This window comes from Sorex fumeus, unplaced genomic scaffold (genome assembly GCF_029834395.1).
Source record: "Sorex fumeus unplaced genomic scaffold, SorFum_2.1 ptg000233l, whole genome shotgun sequence".
NCBI classification, from domain to species: Eukaryota; Metazoa; Chordata; class Mammalia; order Eulipotyphla; family Soricidae; genus Sorex; species Sorex fumeus.
In genome coordinates, this window is record NW_026606290.1 from 1214892 (window position 1) to 1241583 (window position 26692).

General features: G+C 54.3%; 1 protein-coding gene across 1 annotated transcript; it reads left to right on the top strand.

Moving 5' to 3' along the window:
* Positions 1 to 887: 887 nt before the first annotated feature.
* ZBTB34 (zinc finger and BTB domain containing 34) lies at positions 888 to 26670 on the top strand. Its single transcript, XM_056108887.1, has 2 exons — positions 888 to 981; positions 25088 to 26670. Exon 2 carries the CDS (start codon positions 25098 to 25100, stop codon positions 26652 to 26654), a length of 1557 nt encoding a protein of 518 aa, XP_055964862.1. The 5' UTR covers positions 888 to 981; positions 25088 to 25097; the 3' UTR covers positions 26655 to 26670.
* Positions 26671 to 26692: the final 22 nt, after the last annotated feature.

A 26692-nucleotide genomic window follows, 5' to 3' on the forward strand; every position in this document is an offset into this window, starting at 1 on the left:
GGGTATGCCTAGCAGACCTATCCCAGAAAGCTCCTGCTTGCAGAGAATGGGGTAGTACCACAAGCTGCAGCTTTTTTTTAAATTTTATTTTTGCGGGGAGTGGGGCAGCGCGGTGCGGGGGGAGTCACCCCTGGCAATGCTCAGAGGTAGCTCCTGGCAGTGACGGGGGAGATGATCGGCAAGGCAAGTGCCTTACTGCTGTACCAGGCTCGGGTCCCCAGAACAAGTGCAGCTTTCTGTCTTGAACATCGATTCCCTTCCGGGGCTGGAGCAATAGCACAGCGGGTGGGGCGTTTGCCTGGCACGCGGCCGACGACCCGGGTTCGATTCCCGGCATGTATGGTGATTCCTGAGTGCAGAGTCCGGGAGTAGCCCCCGTGCATCGGCAGGTGTGACCCCCCCCCCAAAAAAATAAATAAATCAATCAGAAAGAAAATCGATTCCCTTCAACCCTACCCGGTTTCTGTTTCTGAACGATTTTGGCTTGGGGGGAGCCCGCGCCCTGGACGGCATCGCCCCTGCACCCCGGTCTCTCTCCCTCCCAGACCGGGGCTGGGCACGTGTCTGTCCACCCCGGCTCGGCGGCGTCGCCAAACCGTGCACAGAGGGGCAGTGGCGAGGGGGGTCGTGGGGCGCCCCCGGGGGTGGGGGCGGAGCACACGGGCCAGCTCGGGGCGGACGGGGGGTCCCAGCCCCGCGCACAGACCGACGCGGAGCCCGCCCGCGCGCCCGCCCGCCCGCGCGCCAAGGTCAGCCGCCCCGGGACGCGGCGCGCCCGCACCGCCCCGCGCGGCTCCGCCCGGCGCGGCCCCGGGGAGCGGCGCGGCCGGAAGCGCCGGCGCGCGGGGGCGGGCCCGGGAAGCACTTCCGGGGGCGGGGGGCGCGGGCCGAGGCGGCAGCCGGAGCGGCGGGGACGGGCCTGGCGCCGGCGGCGGCGGCGGCGGCGGCGGAGGGGGCGCCGCGGGCGGGCGCGCGGGGCAGGTGAGGCGCGCGGGGCGGGCGGGCGGGGGCCGCGGGGCGCGCGCGGCCGCTGCCCGGGCCCGGCGGCGTCCACCCCGGGCGGCCGGGCGCTGCCCGCTCGGATCCGGGCCGGCCGGGGGCGTCTCCCTCCCCCCCGCCGAGGGCCCGGGCGGCGGGGGCGGCCGCGGGGTTCCCTGGCCCGCGCCCCGCCGCGGGGGTCCGGGTCAGGGGGCCGGGCCGGGCCGGGGCCGCGGGCACTGGCCTGGGCGCGGGCTGGCGGCGGCCCCCGGGAGGGCGGCACCGGGGTGGGGGGCGGGGGGACGGTCTCCGCGGGCCCCGCGCCGGGCCTCAGTTTCCCCCCGAGGCCCACGGGGACGGTGCGCGGGGGGGGCGTCCGGTGACCCCTCCGGAGACCCCGCTCGGCGTCCCGGGCAGGTGGGACTGGCAGGGCAGGTCTGTCGCGGGTCCGGGCTCCCGGCGGGGCACGGGCACCCCCGAGACCTGGGCGCCGCGGGGGAGTGTTTGGGCGGCGCTCCGGGCACCTGGGGGTCAGTCCCACTCCACGGGTGGCCGAGGGGACTCGCAGCTTCCCCCCGGGTCAGGAGACAGCGCTTGCTTTTGTTCCGGGGAGCCCCTCGGCAAGCCCCACCGCACCGCGGAGTTCTGACATGCAAAAAAAAAAAAAAAACCCAAAACCTTTCTTTTTTTTTTTTTAACATTTGGGTTGTTTATATTAGCCCGTTTTCCCTTTGTTCCCTAGTCCAGGCCCTCTGTGCTTCACATCTGGATTATTGCAACAGCTTCTGAGCTGGTTTCTGACTTCAGAAGGGCCCCCCCATCCCCCATCCTTCCTTTATGCTAATGCCAAACTTAATATAGGAAGTCAAAAAAAAGAGTTGAGTGCTGGCTTGCTTATGCACTGTCAAACTGCTGCTGCCTGTGGTTGGGGGGGAACGTGGGAGCCGGGGGTGTCGCCGCCACCGTCCCCCGTCCCCCAGGAGCAGGGACCCAGCCGGCCGGTAGAGTAGAGTGAAAGGCCAGCAGGAGGTCAGGCGGGCCTGCCCGGGGGGTCAGCGCCGGCTTCCTGGGGGCCCCTTTGAACTTCACACTGGAGTAGGGTCCCAGGAAGAGGTGGCCCAGCCCTGTGAGTCTGTGGGATCCGTGACTCCCCTGGCGCCCAGAGGGAGGGAGTAGGAGGAAGGATTGGTCCAGACGAGTTCCTGAAAGAATTTGAACACTGGGCCAAAGTTGAAGCTCCTGCAAAGGCAGCGAGCGGGTGGGGTGTGGGACTGTTGCAGGTGGAGGTGCCCAGTCAGCTCCCGGGCCGGCGGGTGCCTGGGAGAGCTGATCCGAGGCCTCTGGCCTCTCGCCTGGGGCCACCCGGTGCCCACCCTGTCGTGCAAGGCCCTCTCCAGGGTTTGAACCTTCCCCTGTCGCCCGCCCGTTCCCCCCTGCCGAAGTGCTCGCCTCCCTTTTCCTTCTGCGTGGCGGTTCCCCAGTTTCACTTCCTTCTCGCCCCTGCTGAAGATAGGCTTCCTCCAGCGGGGCCCCGGCCCCCATCCCAGCCCCGCTCTGAGGTTCAGGAGTAGCTTGTCCCTGGTGGCACTTGCTCTTATCCCCACGGGAAGAGGAGGTTTTCGAGGGCCACGGCGTCTTGGGAGCTCTGGGGGGGCACTCCCGTGAGCTAGTACTGCCGCTGGACCCCCTCGGATTAAGTACTCTCTGGAGGCCTTTTGGGACATGCACGCCGGCTTTCTTTTCTGAAAGCAGAAGGTGTTGTTAGCTACCAGCTTTCTCCGTCACGTGCCCTTGCTGGCCAGGGCTGCCGTTTAAGGTGGGTGTCACGCTCATGCTCAGGGAGCAGATAATGAAGCAGATCTTGGGCGCATCAAAAGGTCTGCTCCTGACCGTTGGGGCGGGGGGTGTCCTCTGCTCCTTAAAGTGGAGGCTGCCGGGAGACCCCAGCAGCACCTGACTGGCATGTGGGCTTGTGTGTCTTGCCTCTGTTTCCTCAGATGTTCCCATGCCATCAGGCCAGAGAGCTAGTCCAGGGTAAGGCACTTGCCAGGGGTGAGCCCAGAGCACAGCCACGTGTGACCAAAAATCCCCCTTCTGGGCTGGAGCCATAGTACACTGGGTCAGGCATTTGCCTTGCACACAGCAGACCCAGGTTAGATCCCTGGCAGCCCATAGGGTCCCTTGAGCACAGAGCCGGGATTAAGCCCAGAGCACTGCCGGGTGTGGCCCCCAAACAAAAAACAAAATCCTTTCCACACATTCCCCCCCCCCCCCCATTTTTTAAAAGTTCGTAATACAATTTGCAGCACTGCCTAGTACATTTTCATCTTCAACGTATACCCCTGTTCCGGGGTGTAAAGTTATCAAGGGGGCAGGTGATAACTTTGCACTGCATTCCCGTGTGTGTCCTCGAGACTGGGGGTGCGAATCTTGTCCGACTCCGCCCCAGATCCACACTCGGGATCCTGCTCTGGTGAGCCGTCATTAGGCTTGACTCCCATCAACTTTCTGCTGCTGTCAGTTCCCCTTAATGCTTTTCCTGTGTCCATCCAGTGTCTCGTAGAGGACGGACTGCCGAATTGACGGTGGCAGTTCAGGCCACAGCTGGAAGCAGCTTCATTTCTAGCTGCTGTTTTCTGTTGAAGTTGGTGGGAAACTTATGGAGGAAGGCAGTGCCAGGGTGAGAGGGGAGTATTGTGCAGTACTGTCCAGGTCCCCGATCCCCTGCAGTACCTGTGCTAAGGTGACGCCGTTGAGTCCTTGGCCCTCAGAAAGCTTTCTTGGGCAGTGGAGGTGGCTCGCTAGGCCTGGAGCACAGGCTTTGCATGCTGGAGGCCCGGGCTTAGTCCCCGGCATCACCAGGAGCAACCCATGCCCAGGGAGCTTGGAGTAGGCCTCGTAATGGCCACGAGCGCCCCACCTCTGTCCTCTATAAAAGGCCTGTTCATTCTCTTCCTGAAATGGATCTTTCTAATTCCTGATTAGTCTTTGGGCTGCCTCATAGACAGAAGTAAGAAAGAGTGGACACAACACGGAGAAATGTCTGCAGATTGCTTTAAGTACAACAGATGGTCATCCCGTAATCATCGCTGGCTCAGTGCATTGGTACAGCCTTGGTGAGAACTCTCTCTTCACTCAAAGCCGGTCAGCGAGGACCCAGCCCTGCGGCTGGGCAGGCGGCCCCCAGGGCGCATGCTCTGCCTGTGGCCAGCTAAGCTCTGTCCTCAGCCCCTTGTGTCCCCTGAGCACCATTAGGAGGGACCCCCCAGTCACCAAGGCGGGTGTGTCCCTGAGCCAAAAGAAAACAAAGAGTTTGGCGCTGCTAAAGTCCTCCCTTTCCACGGGTGCCTGTGTGGAAGGTCTCGCTCCCAGGAGACGCGACCGTGGGCTCGGGACCCTGATGCCGGGACGCGCAGAGCCGGGCCACAGGCCGCTAGCCAGCGGCCGCCCAGAGGGTCTCAGCTGACACTCGTCTCTGCCAGGGGTGGCCAGGGAGGCGAGGGGGCAGGTCGCTCGGCTCACAGCGCCATGAGGTTAAGGGGTCGTGCTATGCCTCCCGCCGCCCGCACCCCCGCCCTGCCCTCCAGTGAATCCCCCAGAAGCTTCTTGGGTTTAGTCTGGACTGAAAGCACCCCCCACCCTCAGCCTCCACGGCTGACCCTCACCCTCAGACCCGGAGAATGTTAGCGCCTTGCTGGGAAATGTAGCAGTCTGGATAAAAATGTTCTCTCAGGCTCCCATGAATTAATGCAGTAAGAACTCTGGGCTTGTTTTCTTTTAAATTAGGATGAGCACTTCATGAATATCCATCACGGAATGCCATTTTATTTATTTATTTTTTCCCCCTGCCGCGGGTTTCAGCAGCACCAGAACGGCTCCCGCAGCCCTGGTGTTATCCCGCGGCTGCTGTCGGGAGAATGAGCTCGTGCGTCTTGACAGCTCCGTTTTAGTTTTGATCGAGACCCAGGCAGAAATACCTAGAAAAGTTATTTTTATGTGGTTGTCCCTGCTGTTGCCATGCCTGTGGTCCCTGTGCTTCCATCTGCGGTCTCTTTTACTGGCTTTGTGGGAGAACGAACGTTCGGGAGGGGCAGGTCTCCGCGCTCTCGGGAGAGGGTTCGGGTCCCGTCCCCGGCGTCAGCCTGTGGCCGAGGCAAGCCGCTGCCCTCTGGGTTTGACGGAGAAGCGCTGCCGCTGTCACCTCTCCTTCTTCCTCGGAAGCACCCGGGTGTTTCTAGTGGGATGGGCGGGAGCCGACTAGGAGGCCAGCCCTTGCCTGTGGCTGATGGCCAGGACTCTGCCGGGGAAGCTGAGCACTGAGGGGTTCTGGCGTCCGCCGACTCCTGCCTGGGGCTTCTCTGCCCGTCCCCTGTGTGCGCAGCCAGCGCCTTGCCTCCGGCGCCCAGAGTGGGAGGCTCAGTCCCCCGTGGTTCCTTCTCACCCCTCTGCTTGGTCTGGTTGTCTCTTTGGAGAAATGGTGGCAGGGCTTTACCCAAGGATGGTGAAGGGGTGGGGTGGGGGTGGGGTGTCAAGGACCCACGAGGGTGCTTTGTCTGGAGCACATTGTCGTATCCTTGTCTCTAGTTTTCTTCAGATTGGGCCAGCGGTGTGGGAGGCGCCGCCGATTCCCGCTCTGCTGCTCATGACCCACGGCCTGTTGTGGGTCCCCTTAAGGCAGGCTCTGAGAAGAGAGTTGAGGCTTTCTAGGCCTGGGGCTGAGGGTCCCTGGGAGGAGAGGTGCCCATGCGCACAGTGCTCTCCCTCGGGAACAGGCTTCTGGCTGTTGTCTGTGGTCTCTCTCCCGTTCGCTCTCCCAAGCCTTCCCTGCACTCATCCGCATTGTGATTTCTGCTCTCTCCAATTGGGGTCTCCGTTCTGACGGTCCTCCGCACTGCAGGCCAGAGTTCCCGTGGCGTGTGGAACACGGCTCCGCCAATGCCCAGTGTGGCGCCGCGCCCCCCCCCAGCTCATGTGGGCAGCCCAGGAGGGAGAGCGTCCACGCGTCCCTGCACACTCGGGCTGAACGGGCCGCCGCCAGCTTTCAGCATCTGTGGGGTGACTGCACTTCTGCACCCCTGGGGCACTCCGCTCTCCTCCTGCTCCTGTTCTGGTCCCAGGGTCCTGCCTGTGGGCCCATTCGTCCCTGTACTGCATGCTGCATGGGAGCCCCCGAGCATTGCCAGGAGGAGTCAGGCCTGAGCATTGCTGGGGATGTCCCCCAGCACTCCCCCTCCTCCAACCCCCCACCCCACATGCACACGCACAAACTGTCGTGGCTGAAGAGCTAGCTCAGTGGCTTAGAGCATGTGTTTTGTCTGCAGGAGGCCTGGGTCTAATCCCTGGTACATTATATCTAGCTCCATCAGGGGCAAACCCTGAGCACAGAGTTAGGAGTATCCTCTGCCACACTGGGTGTGGCCCAAGCACACCCCCCCTCACCCCCCCCCCCCAAACAAAAATCTTTCTTGGTCACAAGTAATCAGCCTTGTCACTGCTATCCTTGTTCCTTTGCCTACAATTTCTGGATACAAAAAAATAATATCCGTTTGTGGTTTTTCTTTCACTAGATAATTTGGTTTTAAGAATTGCATCTATTGTAGGTAAAGCCCCCACATGTCTTAAAGGAAAAACCTCTCTTAGTGGGAATAGTATAGCTGCGGAAAAAAAATTTCCAGAGGTGGAGCCCGGGGCAATAGTGAATGGGAGGGGACATGCCTGGCATGAAGCCAACCCAAGTTGGTCTCGGGGACCCCACATGGTCCCCCACACCTGCCCAAGAGTGATTCCCTGAGCACAGTGAGTGTGACACCCGCATCTCTCCCGAAATTCGTCTACTTCCCATCTCTGTCCCCAGCCCTCTGTCCTTCATCCCAGAGTGTTCTGGAATGGGGATGTGGCATCGGTGTGGGGTTGTTTTTTTGTCAAATCACATGACCTGCGAAATGGGCCCGGAGAGTTCCTTTGCTCACTGTGTTTAGCAAAGTGTTAGAGCACTTTTCGTAGGAAAGCATGTCGACCCTTGTGCTCTTTTTCTTTATTTGCAGGGTAGGCCATGCCCTGCAGCGTTGGGACGCTGTGTGCTAGAGACCAAACCCGGTCCTCTCACACACTAGGCAGTGGCTCTGCCGTTTGAGTCACATCCCCAGCACTTTGTATTCTTTTTTAATGGCTGTATAGTGTTTCACAGGCAATGGTTCGTAGGTTGGGGGGTGGGGTGGGGTTGTTTTGGGGCCGTATTCAGTGGTACTCAGGGCTTAGTCCTGGCAGGGGCTCCGGGATCATACACAGATCCTGGCTGATCTGGTGCAGCGCAAACGCGTTTCCTCCTCCATTACCTCCCTGGTGCTCAGTTATCTCTAGAAACACCTCTTCTGCCAGAGGGAGAGCGGTTTGGAGATGGCTTCCCCGCTCTCTGTGTGTTTTCCATTATAGCAAATGCTGACTGGACATTCCTGTGATGGATTCTCTGACACACTTTCCTGAGTGCTTCGCCAGAGCGATAGTACAGCGGGGAGGGGCGCTTGCCTTGCATGAGGCTGACTCAGGTGTGATCCCTGGCACTGCCAGGAATGACCCCTGAGTACAGAGCCAGAAGAGAGCCCTGAGCACAGCTAAGTGTGCCCCTCTCGCCCCCATCCCCAATAGAAAGAAGCAACAACAACAACAACAAAAAGGCAAAAGCATTTGGTTCACAGTAAAGCTGCAAGAAACAGCCCACATACACACGGCATTCACAACATTTCTTTTTCTTGGGGGAGTGGGAACACCCACTGGTGCTCAGGGCTTACTCCTGACAGGGCTCAGGGGATCCAATGGGGTGCCGGTGAGCAAACCTGGGTGACCACATGCAGGCAGGTCCTCTACCTGCTATACTCTCTCCCTGGCCTGCCTTCTTCAGTTTGATAGATGCTACAAAATCATCCCTCAGGATTGCACTTAAATTGTGTGCAAACAGTGGGCCAGAGAGAGATAACCGGCGGGTTAGGCACGTGCCTCGCATGCAGCTGGCCTGGGTTTGATAGCCAGCACTGCAGATGGTCCCTTGAGCACTGCCAGGTGTGGCACAAACAAGATGTGTACATGCAAGCACAGTGGCACCACTTATGCCTGGCCCATGTGAGGTCCTGGGCGTCCACGCACTAACCCCACACACAGTCTAAAAAAGGGGGTGATACAAATCTGATGTGTTACAAATAATGTCTTCCATCTCTTATGTTTTGAGGGATGGGAGGGGGTACCATTTCAGGTGTCTTAGTCCTGGATAAAGCCAGGCATCTTCCTCGCCTTTCATTTGTCTTTGAGCTGTTGAGACTCTGCTCTTTCTCAAAACAACACAAAAAATATGTTTGTTTTGGGGCCGTAAGTGGCAATGCTCAAAAATTACTCCTGGCTCTGCACTCAGGGATCGCCCCGCAGTGCTCAGGGGACTGGGGGTCACTCAGGGGTCACACTCCTAGTCCAGGCTCACAAGTCACCGTTTTGGTGTCCACTGGGGTCGCACCCTCTTTTTTGTAGTTATACACACCTGGCTATGGTGTGACCAAAAATCACTTGTGGTGCTGGGGACGGCAGTTGGCAGAGTCTGCTGGAATTGTGACCGGCACACGTGGGACCCGGGGATCGGAGCGCATGACCGTGGGGGCTTCACGGTAGATGCTGTCAGCCCGGTCTGGTTTGGGGACCCATGGAGGACCTGGGGACATAGCTCTGGGTCCGATGTGCACTGCTAGGACTCAGTACGTGTCTTATCGTTTGGCTGTTGGGTGTATTTTCGTGTGGGTTTTAGAAATCATAGAATTTAAATTCTTTCAATGCATTTGCCTCTGTGGTTTCTGGGGTTTATGTCAGGCTTGGAAAGAACTTTGTTATTATTGTACTTTCATCCAGTTTTGTTTGGATGCTTGTCAAGTCTAAACTCGGAGGAATACAGTGGCATTGGGGTTGGAGAGCTAACTTGCTCTGTGTGCCGCCAGCCCTGGCTCCAGCCCCAGCACCACGTGGCCCCCTGAGCATCACCAGGAGCAACCCCTGAGCACTGCCAGGTGCGGTTCAGCTCCCCTCGCCCCCAAAGAGAATGGCATTAGCTGCGAAGTAGCAGAACTCTCCTTCTGTTTCCTGGCGCAGGGGGCAGGCACGTGGCAGAGGCTCAGCGATAGAGCACACGCTTTGGATGTGCAAGGCACTCACTGGTACCCACTCCCCAGACACACAAACCAAGAAAAGTCCTTCATTTCCTGGTGCTTGCTTTGTCAGAAAAAGGAAACGTGCCACCTTTGAAAAATCCGGGAACTGTGTCGCCATAAAGTTTATGTGAACCTGTAGTGTTGTCATCTGTCAGGACCGGCGTCGCTTTTTTTCTTTTTTAACTCTTTGGGCTCACGCATGGGGTGGAGGGTGGGGTGAGGACTGATCGATAGATGGATCGCTCTGTTCCCCAGGTTCAGGACCATCGTCAGCTGCTTTCCCTGTCTCTGCCAGAGTGGCTGTTTTGTTCTCAAGCGCGTTCAATAGAAAGCGTTTATTCTTGGTCACTTTGGAGCCTGGGCGAGGAGCATTGGTCCTTGTTTGGTTCCTTGTTTGCTGGGTTTCAGAACAGCCTCTGCTTGTCCTGGTGCTGGGGGTGGTAGCATGGTCTGTGGCTGGCCGTGTGTGTGTGTGTGTGTGTGTGTCTGTGTGTGTGTGTGTCGGGGGGGGGGGTTGTTCCACACCTGTCTTGGGCGACTCTGCTCCGTGCACTCCTTCAGGCCTTGGTGTCCTTCCTTGCAGCATGTTTATGTCTAAAGCCCCTCCCAGTGGTGGGCAGGGGGTCCACGCTGGCCTGTGCCCCCAGGCCACCTGTTAGATGCCTGTTTTTTTGTGAAATCACATGACCTACGAAATGGGCCCGGAGAGTTCCTTTGCTCACTGTGTTTAGCAAAGTGTTAGAGCACTTTTCGTAGGAAAGCATGTCGACCCTTGTGCTCTTTTTCTTTATTTGCAGGGTAGGCCATGCCCTGCAACGTTGGGACGCTGTGTGCTAGAGACCAAACCCGGTCCTCTCACACACTAGGCAGTGTGGTCCCCGGCCACCCTCTGGGACAGCCACACTTCCACAGACAGGCTTTCTCTTCCTGCTGTTCCTGCTTTTCTCTCACGAGCAGTTACTAAGGGTCAGGAGCTTTTATGGGGGGCCCCAGGTGTTTAGACTTGAACAGCCCTGAGAAAGTCAGGCCTCCTCTCAACTGGGGATGGGGTGCCTTTGTGGGAGTTAGTGAGGCATGTGCTTTTTTTTTTTTTTCTTCGCTTTTTGGGTCATTCCCGGCGATGCTCAGGAATTATTCCTGGCAGAGGGGCGTGGGGAGACCATATGGGATGCTGGGGATTGAACCTGGGTCGGTCACGTGCAAGGCAAACGCCCTCCCCGCTGTGCTAGCGCTCCGGCTCCAAGGCTTCTGCTTTCCCTGCCGCTGACCTCATTCCATCCCTGGCAGTAGACGGCCTGGAGCATCGCTAGCTGCAGCCCTGGAGAGCCCGGAGCAGCACTGCAGGGGCGGCCTGGGTGGTCCTTGCACTTGAGTGCCCCAGCAGCTCTGCCTCACACCGGGAGAGTGGCAGCCTAGAGGCAGCTTGGGATAAGAGATTACAGCCTTTTGCACGCAGCTGCCCCAGGTTCACTCAGCAGCACCACACCAGATCCCCCAAGCCCAGCCGGGAGTGATCCCTGAGCACTGAGCTGGGAGTCAGTCCCGAGCTCTGCGAGGTGTGGCCCCAGTGGTTCGTTCTTGATGCTAATGATGGACATTTGTTCTGTAAGGAGGGAGGTGGTGATCTTCTGTAGTTGCTGAGACCTTTTGCAGTTGCTACGGTGGGAGCGCTGGACACAGCAGGGGCGCGTGCAGAGAAGCCCCCGTCAGAGGTGGCCTGAGAGCTGCTTCCGGGACGCTCGCCAGCTGGAGCGCGGGAGCCGGGAGTCGCTGCGCGCCAGGGTGTGAAATGGCAGCTGTGAAGTGGTGAGGCTGACTATTTGGGGGTTTGGTTCCGGGCCACATTTAGTGGTGCTCAGGGCTTATTTCTGGCTCTGGAGGCACTCAGAAGACCATATGGGGTGCCAGGGATCGAACCCGGGTGTGCTGTGTGCAAGGCAAGTGCGTTGCCCGCTGTCCTCTCTGCCCCTGAGGCTGATGGTTTTAACTTCCCCAACTACATCCTCTCCAGGTATGCTTCTTTTAACTTGGGGGGCCACGTCTGCAATTGCTCAGGGGCTAATTGCGGAGTGCTGGGGCCATGCTGTGCTGGTGACTGAACCCAGGGCTCCTGCCATGTAAGCCTGCACTCACCCCCTAGCCCCTTCTGGGCATTTTTGTTGTTGTTCCTTTTTTGGTTGTTTCTCTATTTGGGGCTGGAGCGATAGCACAGCAGTAGGGCGTTTGCCTTGCGCGCAGCCGGCCCGGCAGAGCCGGGTTCGATTTCTCTGCCCCTCTCGGAGAACCTGGCAAGCTACCGAGAGTATCTCGCCCACACGGCAAAGCCTGGCAAGCTACCCGTCATGTATTCGATATGCCAAACACAGTAACAACAAAGTCTCCAATGGAGACGTTACCGGGCTTGCTCGAGCAAATTGATGAACAATGAGAGGACAGTTGTTTGTTCTCTATTTGGGGGGTTTGTGTTTGAGACACACCTGGTTTTGCTTAAGGACCACTCTTGGCATTGCTTAAGGGTCCATAGGAGGTATAGGGGATTGAACCAGGGTTGGCCGCATGCAAAGCCAATGCCTAAACCCCTACACTGTCTCTCTGAGTGTGTTTTTAAAAGATGTATTTCATGTTCTGCCAAAGGTAGCTTTTCAAAAAAAGAAAAAACATCCAGCTTAAAAAATATTAAAATAGAGCACAAATGTCTAATTTCCCCTCCTTAATATGTGAGAGAACTGGGGTGAATCTGTTGAATTAAAGAATTCTGATCGGGTTTGTGTGGTGTGTGTAATCATTAAATTCGTTATTGCTTTCTGAAGCAGCTGCAAACTTCCTCTAAATGAAAAACTAATATAAATGACATCTTGGCAGTATCAGAAATGAGCTCCAGCCCCCTCTCTCCGCTGCGGGAGGGGCTGGCATGCGGCATCAAAGGCAAGGTGGCGGCTCCCGATCGTCTTGGAATTCCCTTCGGTTTTGGGCTTGCAGAAGATGGAAATGGAATGAATATTTCCTATAAATGGGAAAAAAGATCATTTAACTTCCCAGCCAGCGTGCCTTTTAGTGATTGCAATTAAATCTAATACTTGCAGTGCGTATGACAAAAGGCTAATTTCCTTAATTTGGAAAGAGCTCTGATAATCCAATAAAAAAAAAAGAGGGCAGATATGGGCGAAGGATATGAGTAGGCGCTTCAAAGACAAACTTCAACAAATTGCCACTAAGCGTGAGAAAAGGTGATCAAGATTATTATCTTGAATAAGTGCATATCAAAACCATGAGCGACCATTTTCACCTACTCATTTGAAAAAAGTCGAATAAGCCTAATGCCCACTGCTGGTAGGTCCTGGGGAGCTGGCAGCCCAGCTAGTGCCACCTGGCAGGAGGGCATTGGTTTCCGCCCTCAGTGTGTGTGTGTGTGTGTGTGTGTGTGTGTGTGTGGGTGTGTGTGGAGGGGAAGCGGGCGGGCGGGGCCGGGGAGACCAGCACTGGAATTGCAAGGGAGGACTCCCTGCCCTTGTCGTCTCCCGTCCGTGGGAGCCCTTGGGAGCAGGCCAGGAGCAGGCTGTGACAGTGTGTCACAGAATGTGGGAGGGTCGGAGTGCTGGGCAAGAATGGTTGGCCGAAGATACGCACCGTGGGAAGGTTTGCGTTAGGGCTGGAGGGATCCAGCCCAGGGCCTCACGTGGGCAAGACTCTCCCCCTCAGCCCCCGCCTGCAGTGGGTAGATTCTCAGAGAGGCCGAATCTGTTGCTCTAAACAGACGAGAGCGGTCTATGCGATTTTCTCTGAAAGAACATCCCTGATATCTTACAACTGATTCTGTGGAAGATGGACATTTCGAAACCATTTGCCTTTCCCGCCAACCCCCCCCCCCCCCCCCGTTTTTACTTTTTCTCTACTGCGATCTGAAGATCTACCCTCTGCTTATGTTTCAGTTTAGATATAAAATTAAGGGCAAGAGAGACAACTCAATGGGCTGAATGCTTTGTGTGTGGTGGCTTGTGGTTTGACCCCTCAGCACCCCGGAAGGCCACTGGGAGCCATCCCTGAGCTGGAGTAGCCTTGGAGTGCCGCCAGGTTGGGCCCCCAGACCTGAATAAACAAAGATAAAGTTAACTTCCTGGGAGCTGACTTTGAGAACTCAAGACCTGCGGAAACGAGGGAAGGCGCACGTCCGCCTGGCTCCTCAGTGGGTGTAGCACCTGGCACTCGTGAGTCCCTTTACTTCTCTGGCCCGGGGATGTTCTCGGGCTGAGGGTTCTGCCTGCCGCAGTGTGCTGTCTGTTGGAAACCCCTTCTCGAGAGTGTTGCAGTTGGCAGCTTCCGGGAGGAGCCCTTTCTCCATGGCTCTGGAGGGAGGCGCTGCCTTTCTCATTTGGCAGAAAAATGGGACCCCTCTCTTAGGCGTTAAGCGTGGTCTTACATTGCTTTTTTTTTTTTTTCCTCCTTGTCATTTTAGTCCCAGTGTAGTTCTGTGTTTTTCTTCCGAGAGGATGAGCCGCGCCCGAGAGGGCAGCCTTGTCAGCAAGCTCTTTTTCAGTTCCAGCCTGTTTCAGAAATGCACTATTGGTTTCCTTTCTCTGCCGGGCTTTGCCCAGAACTTTGCACTTTGCAGACGGCGGAACCCACCTCTGTTTGCTGTTTAATTCCAAAAGTCCCTGTTGACGCTTCCTTGAGGCCGGGTCATGCCAAGGAGTGCTGGGCCCCTGCCCCATGCCAGCGGGAATCTGCTTCCTGGAAGGCTCTCTGTCGGGTGTGTGCGCCACCCTGGGGGCCTGACTTCTCCTCTTCTGTTCGCCTAGAAAACTGAACCGATTGTGGTATTTCCCTCAGTGTTGATGAGACCAAATTAGTTAACGAATGTAAGCTGTTTAGCTCAAGGTCAATTGTCATTGTATGGAAGTGCTCACACAGCACCCTTGCGCTGAGATCTCCCATTTAATGATTATAGCTGCCCTCTAAGGTAGTAGGTTTAGTTTTTTTTTTTTCCTTGCCAGGGGTGGTGGGCTCACCTGACTCTGTGCTCAGCCATCACTTCCAGTGGTGCTCAGGGCGCCAGGCAGTGGCGGGGTCCAGGCAGTCGCGGGGACCAGAGCAGGACCTGCCGCTTGCCGGCAGTCAGCCCCTGGAGCTGTCTCCAGCCCTGACTAGGTAGGAATTCTTCCCGGGGCTGTTCTGGATAAGGAAACGAAAAGCCAACGGGTCTGCTCGAAGACCACTCAACTTTTTCAAATGTCCGTTGTGACTGGTTCCTTCTTAACACGCGAGAGATGGGTATGCCATGCTGAGGATTGGGCGCAGGATCTGGCACGGGCTCGTGGCACGCGTTTGGTTACTTGAATTCTCTCCCTGGCCCCTCGTTGATACTAATTTAATTAGGAAAGGCAGAACCCAGATTTGTGTCAGCGTCAAAGTCTGTTCTTTGCCACTCGGCCCCTGCTTTCACCAGCCATGTGCCAGGCGTCCGTTGTGTTTCCTGTTCTCTGCGGAGCCCTCGCAGCGCCCCAGGGTGCTCGCTGCTCCTGCTGGAAAAAGAAGCAAAGTCAGGGCTGGGCTGGAGAGAGCGCTCATCTTGCACCCCGCCAGCCCTGGGGGATCCTAAGCACCACCAGGGGCCACTCCTGAATACAGAGCCAGACCCTGACCACAGCTGGATGTGGCCCCAAACCCTCCCTGTGGGGGAAAAGAAAGAAAACTCAGGGGCCAAAGAGAGTAGAGAGGGCAGAACGTTTGCCTTTCACGACGCCAACCTGGGTTCGATCCCCAGCATCCCATATGGCATCCCTGAGCATCGCCAGGAGAAATTTTTGAGCATGGAGCCGGGAGTGGCCCCCAAACAAAGAACAAAAAGAAAACTCAGGGCCCAAGCTCAACAGAGACTCCACTTCAATCCCTGGCAATACAACTGATAAAAGGAAACATATGGAAAGATTATGAAGTACCTTGCTCCAGATTTTTTTTTTTATTGAATCACTGTGAGATAGAGTTACAAGCTTTCATGTTTGAGTTTCAATCCTACAGTAATCGAACATCCATCCCTCCACCAGTGCGCATTCTCCACCACCAAAGTCCCCAGTATACCCCCCTTTCCAACCCTCCCCGTGCCTCCATGGCAGACAGTTTCCTTCAAACTCCGTCTCTGGGCTTTTGGGCATCATGGTTTGCAATACAGATACTGAGAGGTAATCACCTTTGGTCCTTTATCTACTTTCAGCACGCATCTCCCATCCCAAATGATTCCTCCAACCATCATCGTCTTAGTGATCCCTTCGCTATTCCAGCTGCCTTCTCCCCCAGCTCATGAGGCGGGCTTCCAACTATGGTTGCCCCAGATTTTACGTATTTTGTTGAACCCATTTCTGGTTCTAAATTTATGTCCCTAACATACTGTTTTGTATTACGATATTTTCTTACCTCTTTGTTTTTGAGCTCGGGACCATGGAGTGCTGGGGATGGACACTGGCCCCCATCATGCAAAGCAGGCACTTAGCCCACGAGGCCGTCTCTCTCTCGTCCTTATCTTTCAAAGCTTCAATGAGCTATCTTAATTTATTTTGTATGTTACTTATTTTGAAAAAGCAATGCATTCACCTGGTTTAGACATTTTAAGTCGTCAAAAAGATTCATTGGAAGCTACTGTGTTTCCCCAGGCGGCAGCTGAAGTGGCTTTTCCCCATTATTCGCAAAATACATGCATATCCATAAGTTGATGGATCGGCCCAGCAGGGTGTGTGTGTGTCTCAGTTGCTTTATCCGGAGAGCGGAGCTGCTCCTGTGCTCCTTACCTTCGGCATTCATTTTTTTCTCCTGGTTGTGTAGTGGGTCGTTAGTGTGGACATGGCATCACTCATTAACCAGCTCCTCCCGACAGGCCTGGCATTTGTTTTCCGTCTTTGGTGATTGTGAACAATGCTGTTGTGAAATCCTGGCGCTGCAGCAGCCAACTCACAGGCTGACCTGTTTACGTGGCTTTGGTGGATATTATTAAAATGCCCTCCATGGTATTCGTAACATATCAACACTCCCCCAGCAATGTCTGTCAGATACCCACCAGGAATTATGAAGGGTTGTTGTGGGTTTTTTTTTGGGGGGGGGGTCATTCCACGTAACATCTGCTCCTTTTGGTTATGTCTTAGAATAATTTTAGCTGTTGAATGTACTTGTAGATTTTTTTTTCTGATATTTTTTTTAATGATCATTGACTACTGACTTAAGAGAAATGCCTGTCCTTCTTTGGCCTTTGGGCCACACTCTGCGGAGTTTGGGAGCTGCCCCTGGTATTTTGCTCCGGAGTTGCTCCCAGGCATACTTGGGCGGCCTTCAGGCCCAGGGCTAGTGCAGGCCCCAACGATGAGTCTGTCCTAAAGGCGTATGTTATATTAGGCTACAGAAGTATATGAGATCACTGGTTTGCTTATAGCTCTGCCAGCTGGGTACTGTTTGCCAATGTGAGAATCATGCGCTGTGTTGATATTCATTTCTTTATTGATGAAGTTGTTAAGTGTGTTGCCTCTCTGTCTGAGGGCCGCATCAAGTAGTGCTCAGTGGTTCTCAGGGTGCCAGGGGTCAAACAACGCCCGCACTCACAGGTTTAGTCAATTCTCAGGCCCTTTCTCTCTCTCTCCCCCTCTCTCCCTCTCTCCTCCACTCCTGGTGGTGCTCAGGGATCTCCTGACCCTGTGCCAGGATCACTCCTGGCAGGGTTTGGGAGACCATAGGCAGTGCCAGAGATTGGACCCAGGTTGGCAGCATGCAAGGCAAGCGCCTTAACCCCTGTACTAGCTCTCCTGCTCCTTAACTTTTTTCTTTTTACAGCTCCCCACCCTTTTTTTTTTGGGTCACACAGCAATGCTCAGGGGTTACTCCTGGTTCTGCACTCAGGAATTGCTCCTGGCAGTACTCAGGGGACCATAGGGGATGCCGGGGATCGGACCCGGGTCAGCCATGTGCAGGGCAAATGGCCTGCCGGTATACTGTTGCTCCAGCCCCAGAGCAGTTTTTATTTATTTATTTATTTATTTATTTTTGCTGTTTGGGTCACACTCGGCGATGCACAGGGGTTACTCCTGGTCATGCACTCAGGAATTACTCCTGGCCGTGCCCAGGGGACCCTATGGGATGCTGGGAATCGAACCTGGGTCGGGCTGCGTGCAAGGCAAAAGCCCTACCCACTGTGCTGTCACTCCAGCCCCACCCCTAGAGCAGTTTTTGGTATTCTTTGTCCATTACTTGGCTTTTTTGTTTGTTGTTTGGGGCCATGTCTGGCGGTGGTTGGGTGCCACCCCTGGCTCCATGCTTGAGGGCAGTGCCCGGGGACCATGTGAGCTCCATCAGGTGCACAACTCGGGGCCTCACATACAGAGAAGCCGCTCTGCCATTGAGTCACACCCCTGGTCTCTTCTTTGCCTATTTTAAAATAGATTTATTTGGCTTTTGCTGGTGTAAAAGCATTTCATCCTTCCAACATAAGTGTTGTGTTTTTCATAGTTTGTCTTTTTGGGGTGCTGGAAATGTGACTCAGTAGGTATATGCCTTCCATGCAGTAGGCCAGGAGTTCCAGCCCTGTACCTCAGAAAAGGGTGTTTGTGGGACTGTTAGCATCAAACCTGGGCCCATGTGAGGCACTTCTCCTACTTCGATAGGCTTCCTCTGGGCCCGGAGGAAGGCTTGGGTTACATGCCCAGCGGGGCTCGGGGCCGCTTCCACTCTGCTCAGAGGATCAGGTGCTGGAATCGAAGCAGAGTCCAGCGCATCCCAGTGGGCACCTTTCCCCGGGATGAATCTCTCCTGTCCCAGAGGGTCTTTTAGGTGTATGAGACGTTTACTCCCTGGTCCAGAGCGTGGGCGTTCTGATGGCGAGCCGCAGTGGCTTTCTGCATTGACACCATAAACTCGAGCACTCTTGTATTTAAAAGAAATAATTTAAAAAACCTTCAAGAGCTAAATCTGTCCTGTGTTTAGAGATGCTTTCTCTAGAAGTTATTTTTAAGGATGCTGTGAAGAGGGGAGCTGAGTTCGTTAGTATTTGTTTCATCCAGGCAGCATCTATTTCAGGAGTTTCCCTTTATTCGTGGGCAGCCGTGCACCGCCTCTGCCCCTCCTTTGCTCTGAGGCCCAACTGCCAACATACTTCATTTCTCTTTCTGTTTTGGGTCCATCCACAGCGGGTGGTACTCGAAGGTTACTCCTGGCCCTGTGCTCAGGGACCACTCCTGGAGGGGTTTGTGGCAGGGATAGAACCTGGGTTGACCGCGTGCAAGGCAAGCGGCCGACCTGCTCTGTGACACTCAGGCCCCCTCTCTCCTTCCCTTTTCTGAAGAAGGGAAGTTTGGGGGACTGCACACACGACAGTGCTCAGGACTTCCTCCCCGCTCTATGCTCAGGTGTGACCCCTGCTGGTGCTCAGGGGACCCTATGGGCTGCCAAGGATCAAACCTGGGTCAGTCAGGTGCTGCGCCAAGTGTCTTAACCCATCGTCTGTCTCGGGCCTCGTGTTCCCTTTTTTTTACTTTTTGGGTCATACCCGGCGATGCACAGGGGTTCCTCCTGGCTCTGCACTCAGGAATTACTCCTGGCGGTGCTCAGGGTACCATATGGGATGCTGGGAATCGAACTCAGGTCGGCCGCGTGCAAGGCAAACGCCCTACCCCCTACCCACTGTGGTATCATTCCAGCGCTTCGTGTTCCCTTTCTCCCAACTCGGGCTCTCGCCTGGTGCTCGCCTCTGTCTGGACAGCGGTAGTTGCTCTCCGGCCCTGGCGATGGACGCGCTCAGGGTCTCGGCTCCCACCGTGCCTGGCCTGGAGGAAACACGTGACACACCTTTTGCTTGATGAGCTCTGGCCTCACCGTGTGTTCTGACATGTATCTTTGTTGTATATTTCATCTTCGGCGGTCTTTGAATGTGGCAGCCGGTGGCTTTCTAGCACAGGAAATGTCGTTCCACGCTGAGATGCAAGACATGTGATGTCCAAAGTTGTAAATGAGAACTGGAGTGTAGGGGGGGCCGCAGAGAGAGTCCAGGAGGTACTTGCCTGACCACAGAGCCAGGAAGGGCTTCTTAACACTACAGGGTATGTCCCAACACCCCAAACGGAACATTTTAGATTCAGGTACAGATTGAAATAATGCTTTTTAGATAAACTAATTTACAAAAGTATAAAAATTCGGGGGCTGGAGTAATAGCACAGCGGGTATGGCGTTTGCCTTGCACGTGGTCAACCCGGGTTCGATTCCCAGCATCCCATAGGATCCCCCCGAGCACTGCTGGGGTAATTCCTGAGTGCAGAGCCAGGAGTTACCCCCGTGCATCGCCAAGTGTGACCCCCCCCCAGAAAAAAGCAAAAAAAATATAAAAATTAGTTTTATTTTATTTAAAAGTTTTTATTTTTTTTTGTTTTGTATATTTTAAAAGTAACTGCTAGAAACATTAAATTACACATGTAACTTGAATTATATTTCAGATAGACAGCAAAGGTGAATTTTAAGATGATCTTATCATTTCTAAGAAAATGCTCCATTGGGCTTCATTATGTCTACAAATTAATATGAGGGAAATATCCATCTTAATGTATTAAATCTTCCTTTTGGAAGCACGATATTTATCTTCATATATGTTTTTGTCTTTATTAAAGTATAACAATTTGCAACTGTATTTTGTTTATCCCCCTAGGTATTTTATAAGTTGTTGTTATTGTGGTTGTAATCTGTCATTATCTTACCCGACTGGTTTTCTTGGTACAGAGTTTTTCTAACCACCACTTATTAAAACCTAATTCAGATTTTTTTCAAGTAATTCTCTTTGCATTTTCTATGTAAACAGTCTTACCTACACAAAGTAATTTGCCTCTCCTAACAATTGCATACCTTTATCTTCCTTGTGTCGTTGGCTTTGCCTGGAGCTTCCCGAACAGTTCACCAATTTTCAACTAAGTCAACAACATAGGGAAAATAAAGGCCAGAGAAGGGACGGGAGGACCACCTGGTGTGGGAGCACTTTGACTAAAGCCGTAGCAGAGCTGTGCAGGGGACCACGCATTCTCTCGGCCATGAGCCTGTGTGCTTGGAGAGAGGAGTTTCACTTGTCACATGAGTTTGCGAACTGCTGGGTTTGATGAAATTCTGGTCTGCAGGACTTCTCAGATGGCTTATTCTGGTAAGCTAGGCTTATTGAGGCTCCCTTGTGGGCTGGGTTCTACTAAGGGCGCTTTGGGAAATTCAGACGTGAAGCTTCCTTTCTAAGGATGGGTCGCTGTTGGTTTGTAATAGACGTTGGTCATTATGTCAAGGGGCCCAGAGCGATAGGAGAGGGCCTTTGCCTTGCGCGCAGCCAACCTGGGTTCCATCCCTGGCATCCCATGTGGTTCCCCGAACCCTCTAGGAGTGCCGCGCCAGGAGTGGCCTGTCAGGTGTGGCCCCAAAGCCAAGAAGAGTGAAAAGAAGAAAGAAAACAGTTTGTGAGACTGCAGTGCTAGTACGGCAGCGAGGTGCTTGCCTCGACCAGGATTAGCGCTCCGGCTCCCCATATGGTCTTCCGAGTCTGCCAGAAGTGATTCCTGAGCTCAGCCGGAGCGTTGTTGGGGGTAACGCCAAAACCAGAAAAGAAAAAAAGGGAAATCTGCTGCAGGCTCCAGGGATTGCTCAGGAGGCAGAGAAGGGCCTGAGTTCCATCCCTGTGTGCCGCAGTCACTGGGCATAGGCCAGTGCCCCTGAGCACAGATGGCACAGAGGCTGGGTATGGTCATGAAAGAGGAAAGCAAGCCTGCTCCTGCAGATGTAAAGATGCCTGTGTGAGCACCACTGAGAAAACATCAAGGGAGAAAACCACAGAGTTAAATCAACACTGACCCTGGGTCGGCCGCGTGCCCGACTACTGGCTGGACTGTCGCTCTGAGAACTGAGGCACATTTTCCTGATTCGATCATCGTTTTCCTAATGGGTTTTATGTACTAGTGCTCTCCTTAGGACTCGAAAATTGCCTTACCCAGGGTCTTGTGGGTATCAGACTTGTGCCTTTGGAACTGAGATGCTTCGTTGACTTACTTTTGGTTTGGGGGCCACACCTGGTGGTGCTCAGGAATCACTCGGCTCTGTACTTGGGATTACTCCTGGTGGTGCCCAGGGGACCTCATGAGGTGGTGGGGATTGAACCTGGGTCGGCGGCGTGCAAGGCAAGCATCTTGGCTGCCTCTGGCCCTTCCCCTGGAAACGCTGAGCCTGAGCGCCAGTGGGGAGGCTGAGGTCCTCTCCTCTCCCGCCCAGCCCTGCCAGAGTGCTGCCTGTGGGTTTGGGTCCCGCGTGCCATCTGTCCTACCTGAAGCAGGGACACTTGACATGGTTCTCAGGCATGAAAGCTCCAGAGAGATTTCGTGTTTTGGCAGTTGTTTCTTCTTCGTTTATTTCTGGCAATTTATGTTATCCTAAGAATCTGTCCTCGGTACAGATTCAAATTGATTTCAATCATAAATCTAGGATAAACAAAAGCACTGTTTTCCTCTATAACTCCAGTGTTTTAACTCAGATTCTCACATAGTAAAAACAAATTCTGACATGATAAAGTCACACTCACAGTTGATCCTTTCCTGCAAGGGTCCTACATTTAGTTGCACGTTGTTTTGTTTTAACATTTTTTTATGATTTTTTTTTTCTGTATTTTCCCCTCCTCTTTATCGTTTTTTGGTTTTGGACCACGTTGCCCTGTTTGCTCTTTTTAGGTTTCATTTACTATTCCCTTTCTTGAGATTTCATTAATCTCATTTCAATCATCTTGAAGAGATTTCATTAATTTTTATTCTTTATGTGTAATGCTAAAATCTTCAAAGGAAGTGATTTTTCCTTATTGAAGCGCGTGGTTTTAAAACCCCTAAACAGGAGTCAGAGAGTAGGACAGTAGATAAGGCGCTGGTCTTCGCATGCGACCAACAATGATTCAACCCCAGAAGTGATTCCTGAACACAGAGCCAGGAATAAGCCCCGAGCACGGCCAGGCGCAGTGCCAGAGCAACAATGATAATAAATCCGCCAACGTTTCATTATGAAATTCCACACAGGGCAGAGTTGGTTTTAGCAGTAAACAGCTACATCTGCAGGCTGTGCTCGGAGCATCTCAGCTCCCTCACGTATCCTTCCTCCTTCCACCCCTTTTTGAAGACATCCTCAAGTCAGTTGAAGATAAGTAAGCTTTACTCCCAGATTGGCTGAGTTATCTTATTTTGTAAGTAAAATATTTGGCCGAGGAATTAGCCTCACAAGCGGGGGTGCATACGTTGCCCACAGGCATCCTGGGTTTCATCACTTGTGTGAACACAAAAAGACAGCAGCGGTCTATCTCTCCCGCTGCCGCCCGCGGTAGTCTCAGGCTGTTTACCCCACTCCAGGGAGGTCGATAGCGATGGGTAGGCGAAGGAAGGAAATGAGGGCCAGTCTGGTTGGTCTTAGTTGCAGTTTATTCCAATCCTCTCTCCATTTACTCCTGTCTCTCCTCTGCCTCCCCCAGCCCACTCTTACAGTCTCATATCCCATAAAAGAAACTTATGTCATGGAGGGCCCAGGTTCTCTCAGACCTGTGTCCCCGGTAGAGAGCCCCGAATTCTCTTTTCATTGATCCTGGTACCTCTAAAGGGCGCAATACATTGAAGTCATCAAAAGGAGTTACAGAAAGAACATTGAGGTGGCAAAACATACATTTTCTTTGCATCTGCAGGCCAGTATTTTGGCCTCCTGAAAGAAGATACAAAACCAAAACTGAAACCTTTCTTGGGCTACCAGCACTTGGACTTGCATCCCAAAGACTAGTCCTCTAAAGCCTGGAATCTACATCCCAAAGATCTCTGGTTGGCACCTGAGATCTGTATGTCAAAGACCAGTCTGGTTTCTGTGAGAAAAGGAAAACTGCCCCTTACAATATACTGAAATTATTTACTGAAGGCAGTTTGAAGGGGGAAAATGTACAGCCTCCTCCAAATTAGTCAGGACACTCAAGAAATTTTGCCAATTTTCATGGGTCCCTAAGTTCCTGCCTGTTGTGCGATGCAGTCTACATGGGCTCACCCTGACAGCTCCGTCCAGCCCCAACAGGTTGGGGTAACAATTACACATAGGTGTGGTCACAATCAATAGGGAATAGAGTTCTTTTCCTTGGGAAAGCCGCTTCTAGGACAGGTTCTCATTTAGCAGATCAACCCACCCTAGAACGAAATCTCCTGGTTGCGTTTCTCCTCTCCTTGTCCAACAAACATATAAGCATACATAATATAAATAATTTTGTATGGACACAGTAAGAAATACATTTAGCTTATAGAATTGCTCTCCTAGGGCCATCTCGATCTCCGACTACAGTGGTCAGGCCAGATAGTCTTTCCTGTTCTTAGCAGGGTCCTCGTTTCGTCGTTACTTTTGGATCATGACAGCATTTGTCTGTGATAAAACTCTTAGCTTATAGTTAAAAATTGTGGCACTTTGGCCTGGCCCATCTCGATGCCAGAGTAGCACATAGCTTACCGCTTGCCCTGGTTCCAACAAGTCCCTGGTCGGGACCCTGCTTTAGGGGTGCTAGGAAGTGAGGGCAACCAAGACTTCAGTTGAGAAAACAGATGCCCGGGAATGAATAATATTCAAAGCCACTTAAATCCTAAGTTACAAAGCATCATGTTAACTGTCTTCCTGTATCTATACACAAAGGACATTGCATTAAACTATTCAAAAGACATAAGGAGAGAAGGGCAATATTAACTTACAATACAAGTTCAGTGTCCTAGAAGGATCTGACCTTACAAATGAACAGATTCTGATTAGGGGAAAAGCTGATTAACTGGTTGAGGAGAGAGCATAGAAGTGGTTACAGACATAGGAATGGGAGTGACTCGGGAGCACTGTGATGGGTGCAACCCAATAAACCTAAGCTCCTTGTGGGAAGGGAGAAAGGACAAATCAGTTGTTATCCTACAATCGCTGGGTGCCAGCTTGGATCAGAAGCATTGCAGAGTGGGCCTCCCCAAACCAACAAACAACTGAAATAGTCCCTCATACCTGGTTGTGTTGGTCAGGGATGGCAGCCACACTTGCATAGGCTTGAAGGCTTCTGTGGTGCCAATTCCAAATCAGGGAAGCCAGCCTGTACTAGGGGTGCCCACCCCATGTACAATGGGGATGTGGGGGGTGGGGGGAAACACACTTTGGGTGTGCCTATCACTCCGTCAGAAACATCCTCAAAGAGGACTGGGCATTGCTCAGTCAGTGACCAACCCAAAATATTAGAAAGGTGTATTGAGCCGAAGAGAAAAAATGGGGGTGAGGCACGTCCTCTTTTTGTTTGTGTTTGACAACAGCCTGCAGTGCTCAGGAGCCGCTCTGCTGGCAGGTTGGTTGGAATTGCTTCTGGGACCACGTGGTGCCGGGGAGGGATCCGGGGCCTCCTGCAGACAAAGCCCGTAGCTCTCAGGCCACTGAGCATCTCTCCAGCCCGCGACTCCCATTCTGAAAGCTAAGGGCTTCGTTCCGCTTATCCCATGCAGATGCTCGAGGCTTGAGAACACCGATACGAGAAAGCAGACCAACTTTCTGCGAACTTATTTACTCCTCTACAAGGAACTTCAGAGCCCCAAAAATAGGTGAAACAAAACTATTTTTCCCATAAGGACACCAAATCCCCAGTTGGGTGAAATGACCCCCCTACTGACCCGGGTGTATGCTCAGCATTCTATCCGTGGGCTAGTAGATCTTTTGTTTCCTTGGCCTAAGCTGAATTCCCCAGACCTGGAAGACGGGAGTGAGGGACCGGAGCTGGGGCAGCCCCCCCCCCCGTGAGGGTCAGTCGCGGCAGGGGTGGCCGCGGCAGGGGTGGCCGTGGCCGTGCAGCCCGCGAGCTCGGGCTGTGCCGCTGGAACCCGTGTGGGGAGTCGGTGGTGAATCACGAAAACTCTTTGTCTCCGCAGATTCTGTTTCATGCCAGTAGCAATGGACAGCAGCAGTTTCATTCAGTTTGACGTGCCCGAGTACAGCAGCACCGTTCTGAGCCAGCTCAACGAACTCCGCCTGCAAGGGAAACTATGCGACATCATCGTGCACATCCAGGGCCAGCCGTTCCAAGCCCACAAGGCAGTCCTGGCGGCCAGCTCCCCCTACTTCCGGGACCACTCGGCACTCAGCACCATGAGCGGCTTGTCCATCTCGGTGATCAAGAACCCCAGCGTGTTTGAGCAGTTGCTGTCCTTTTGTTACACTGGAAGGATGTCCCTGCAGCTGAAGGACGTGGTCAGCTTCCTGACCGCGGCCAGCTTTCTGCAGATGCAGTGTGTCATCGACAAGTGCACGCAGATCCTCGAGAGCATCCATTCCAAGATCAGCGTGGGGGACGTGGACTCCGTGACCGTGGGCGCCGAGGAGGCCGGCGAGAGCCAGAACGGCGTCAAAGACGGCAGCTTCTTCGCCAACCCGGTGGAGATCTCCCCGCCGTACTGCCCCCAGGTGCGGCCGCCCCCGGCCGGCGGCGGCGGCGACCTGCGGATGGAGACCACGCCCAGCAAGGTGCTGCGCAGCCGCCTGCAGGAGGAAGGCCACTCGGACCGCGGCAGCAGCGGGAGCGTGTCCGAGTACGAGGTGCAGATCGAGGGGGACCACGAGCAGGGCGAGCTGCTGGTGCGGGAGAGCCAGATCACCGAGGTGAAGGTGAAGGTGGAGAAGTCCGACCGGCCCAGCTGCTCGGACAGCTCCTCCCTGGGCGACGACGGGTACCACACCGAGCTGGTGGACGGGGAGCAGGTGGTGGCCGTCAACGTGGGGTCGTACGGCTCGGTGCTGCAGCACGCCTATTCCTACTCCCAGGCCACCTCCCAGCCCCCCAGCGTCTCCGAAGCCTTCGGGAACCTGAGCAGCTCCAGCCCGTCCAGGTCCATGCTGAGCTGTTTCCGGGGCGGGCGCCCCCGCCAGAAGCGGGCTCTGGCCGTCCATCTGCACAGTGACTTCCAGGGCCTGGTGCAGGGCTCCGACAGCGACGCGCTGATGAGTAACCCCGGGTACGAGAGCAGTCCCCGGGAGAGGGGCGTGCGGGGCCACTGGTACCCGTACAACGAGCGGCTGATCTGCATTTACTGCGGCAAGTCCTTCAACCAGAAAGGGAGCCTGGACAGGCACATGCGGCTCCACATGGGCATCACCCCCTTCGTGTGCAAGTTCTGCGGGAAGAAGTACACCCGCAAGGACCAGCTGGAGTACCACATCCGCGGCCACACCGACGACAAGCCCTTCCGCTGTGAGATCTGCGGCAAGTGCTTCCCCTTCCAGGGCACCCTCAACCAGCACCTGCGGAAGAACCACCCCGGCGTGGCCGAGGTCCGGAGCCGCATCGAGTCCCCCGAGAGAACAGACGTGTACGCGGAGCAGAAACTGGACAGCGATGCCTCGGCCTCCGAGATAACCCTGGACTCCCGCATGGAAATCCACACGGTGTCCGACGCACCCGATTACGAGGCTGAATGCGTGCACCCCGACAAAGCACATTAGTCCATGCGTAGTTGTGATTTGCTTTGGTGTAATCCTTG

What these genes read in the sequence shown, in the direction of transcription:
- ZBTB34 (XM_056108887.1), top strand. Translation starts at nt 25,098, where the DNA reads ATGCCAGTAGCAATGGACAGCAGCAGTTTCATTCAGTTTGACGTGCCC.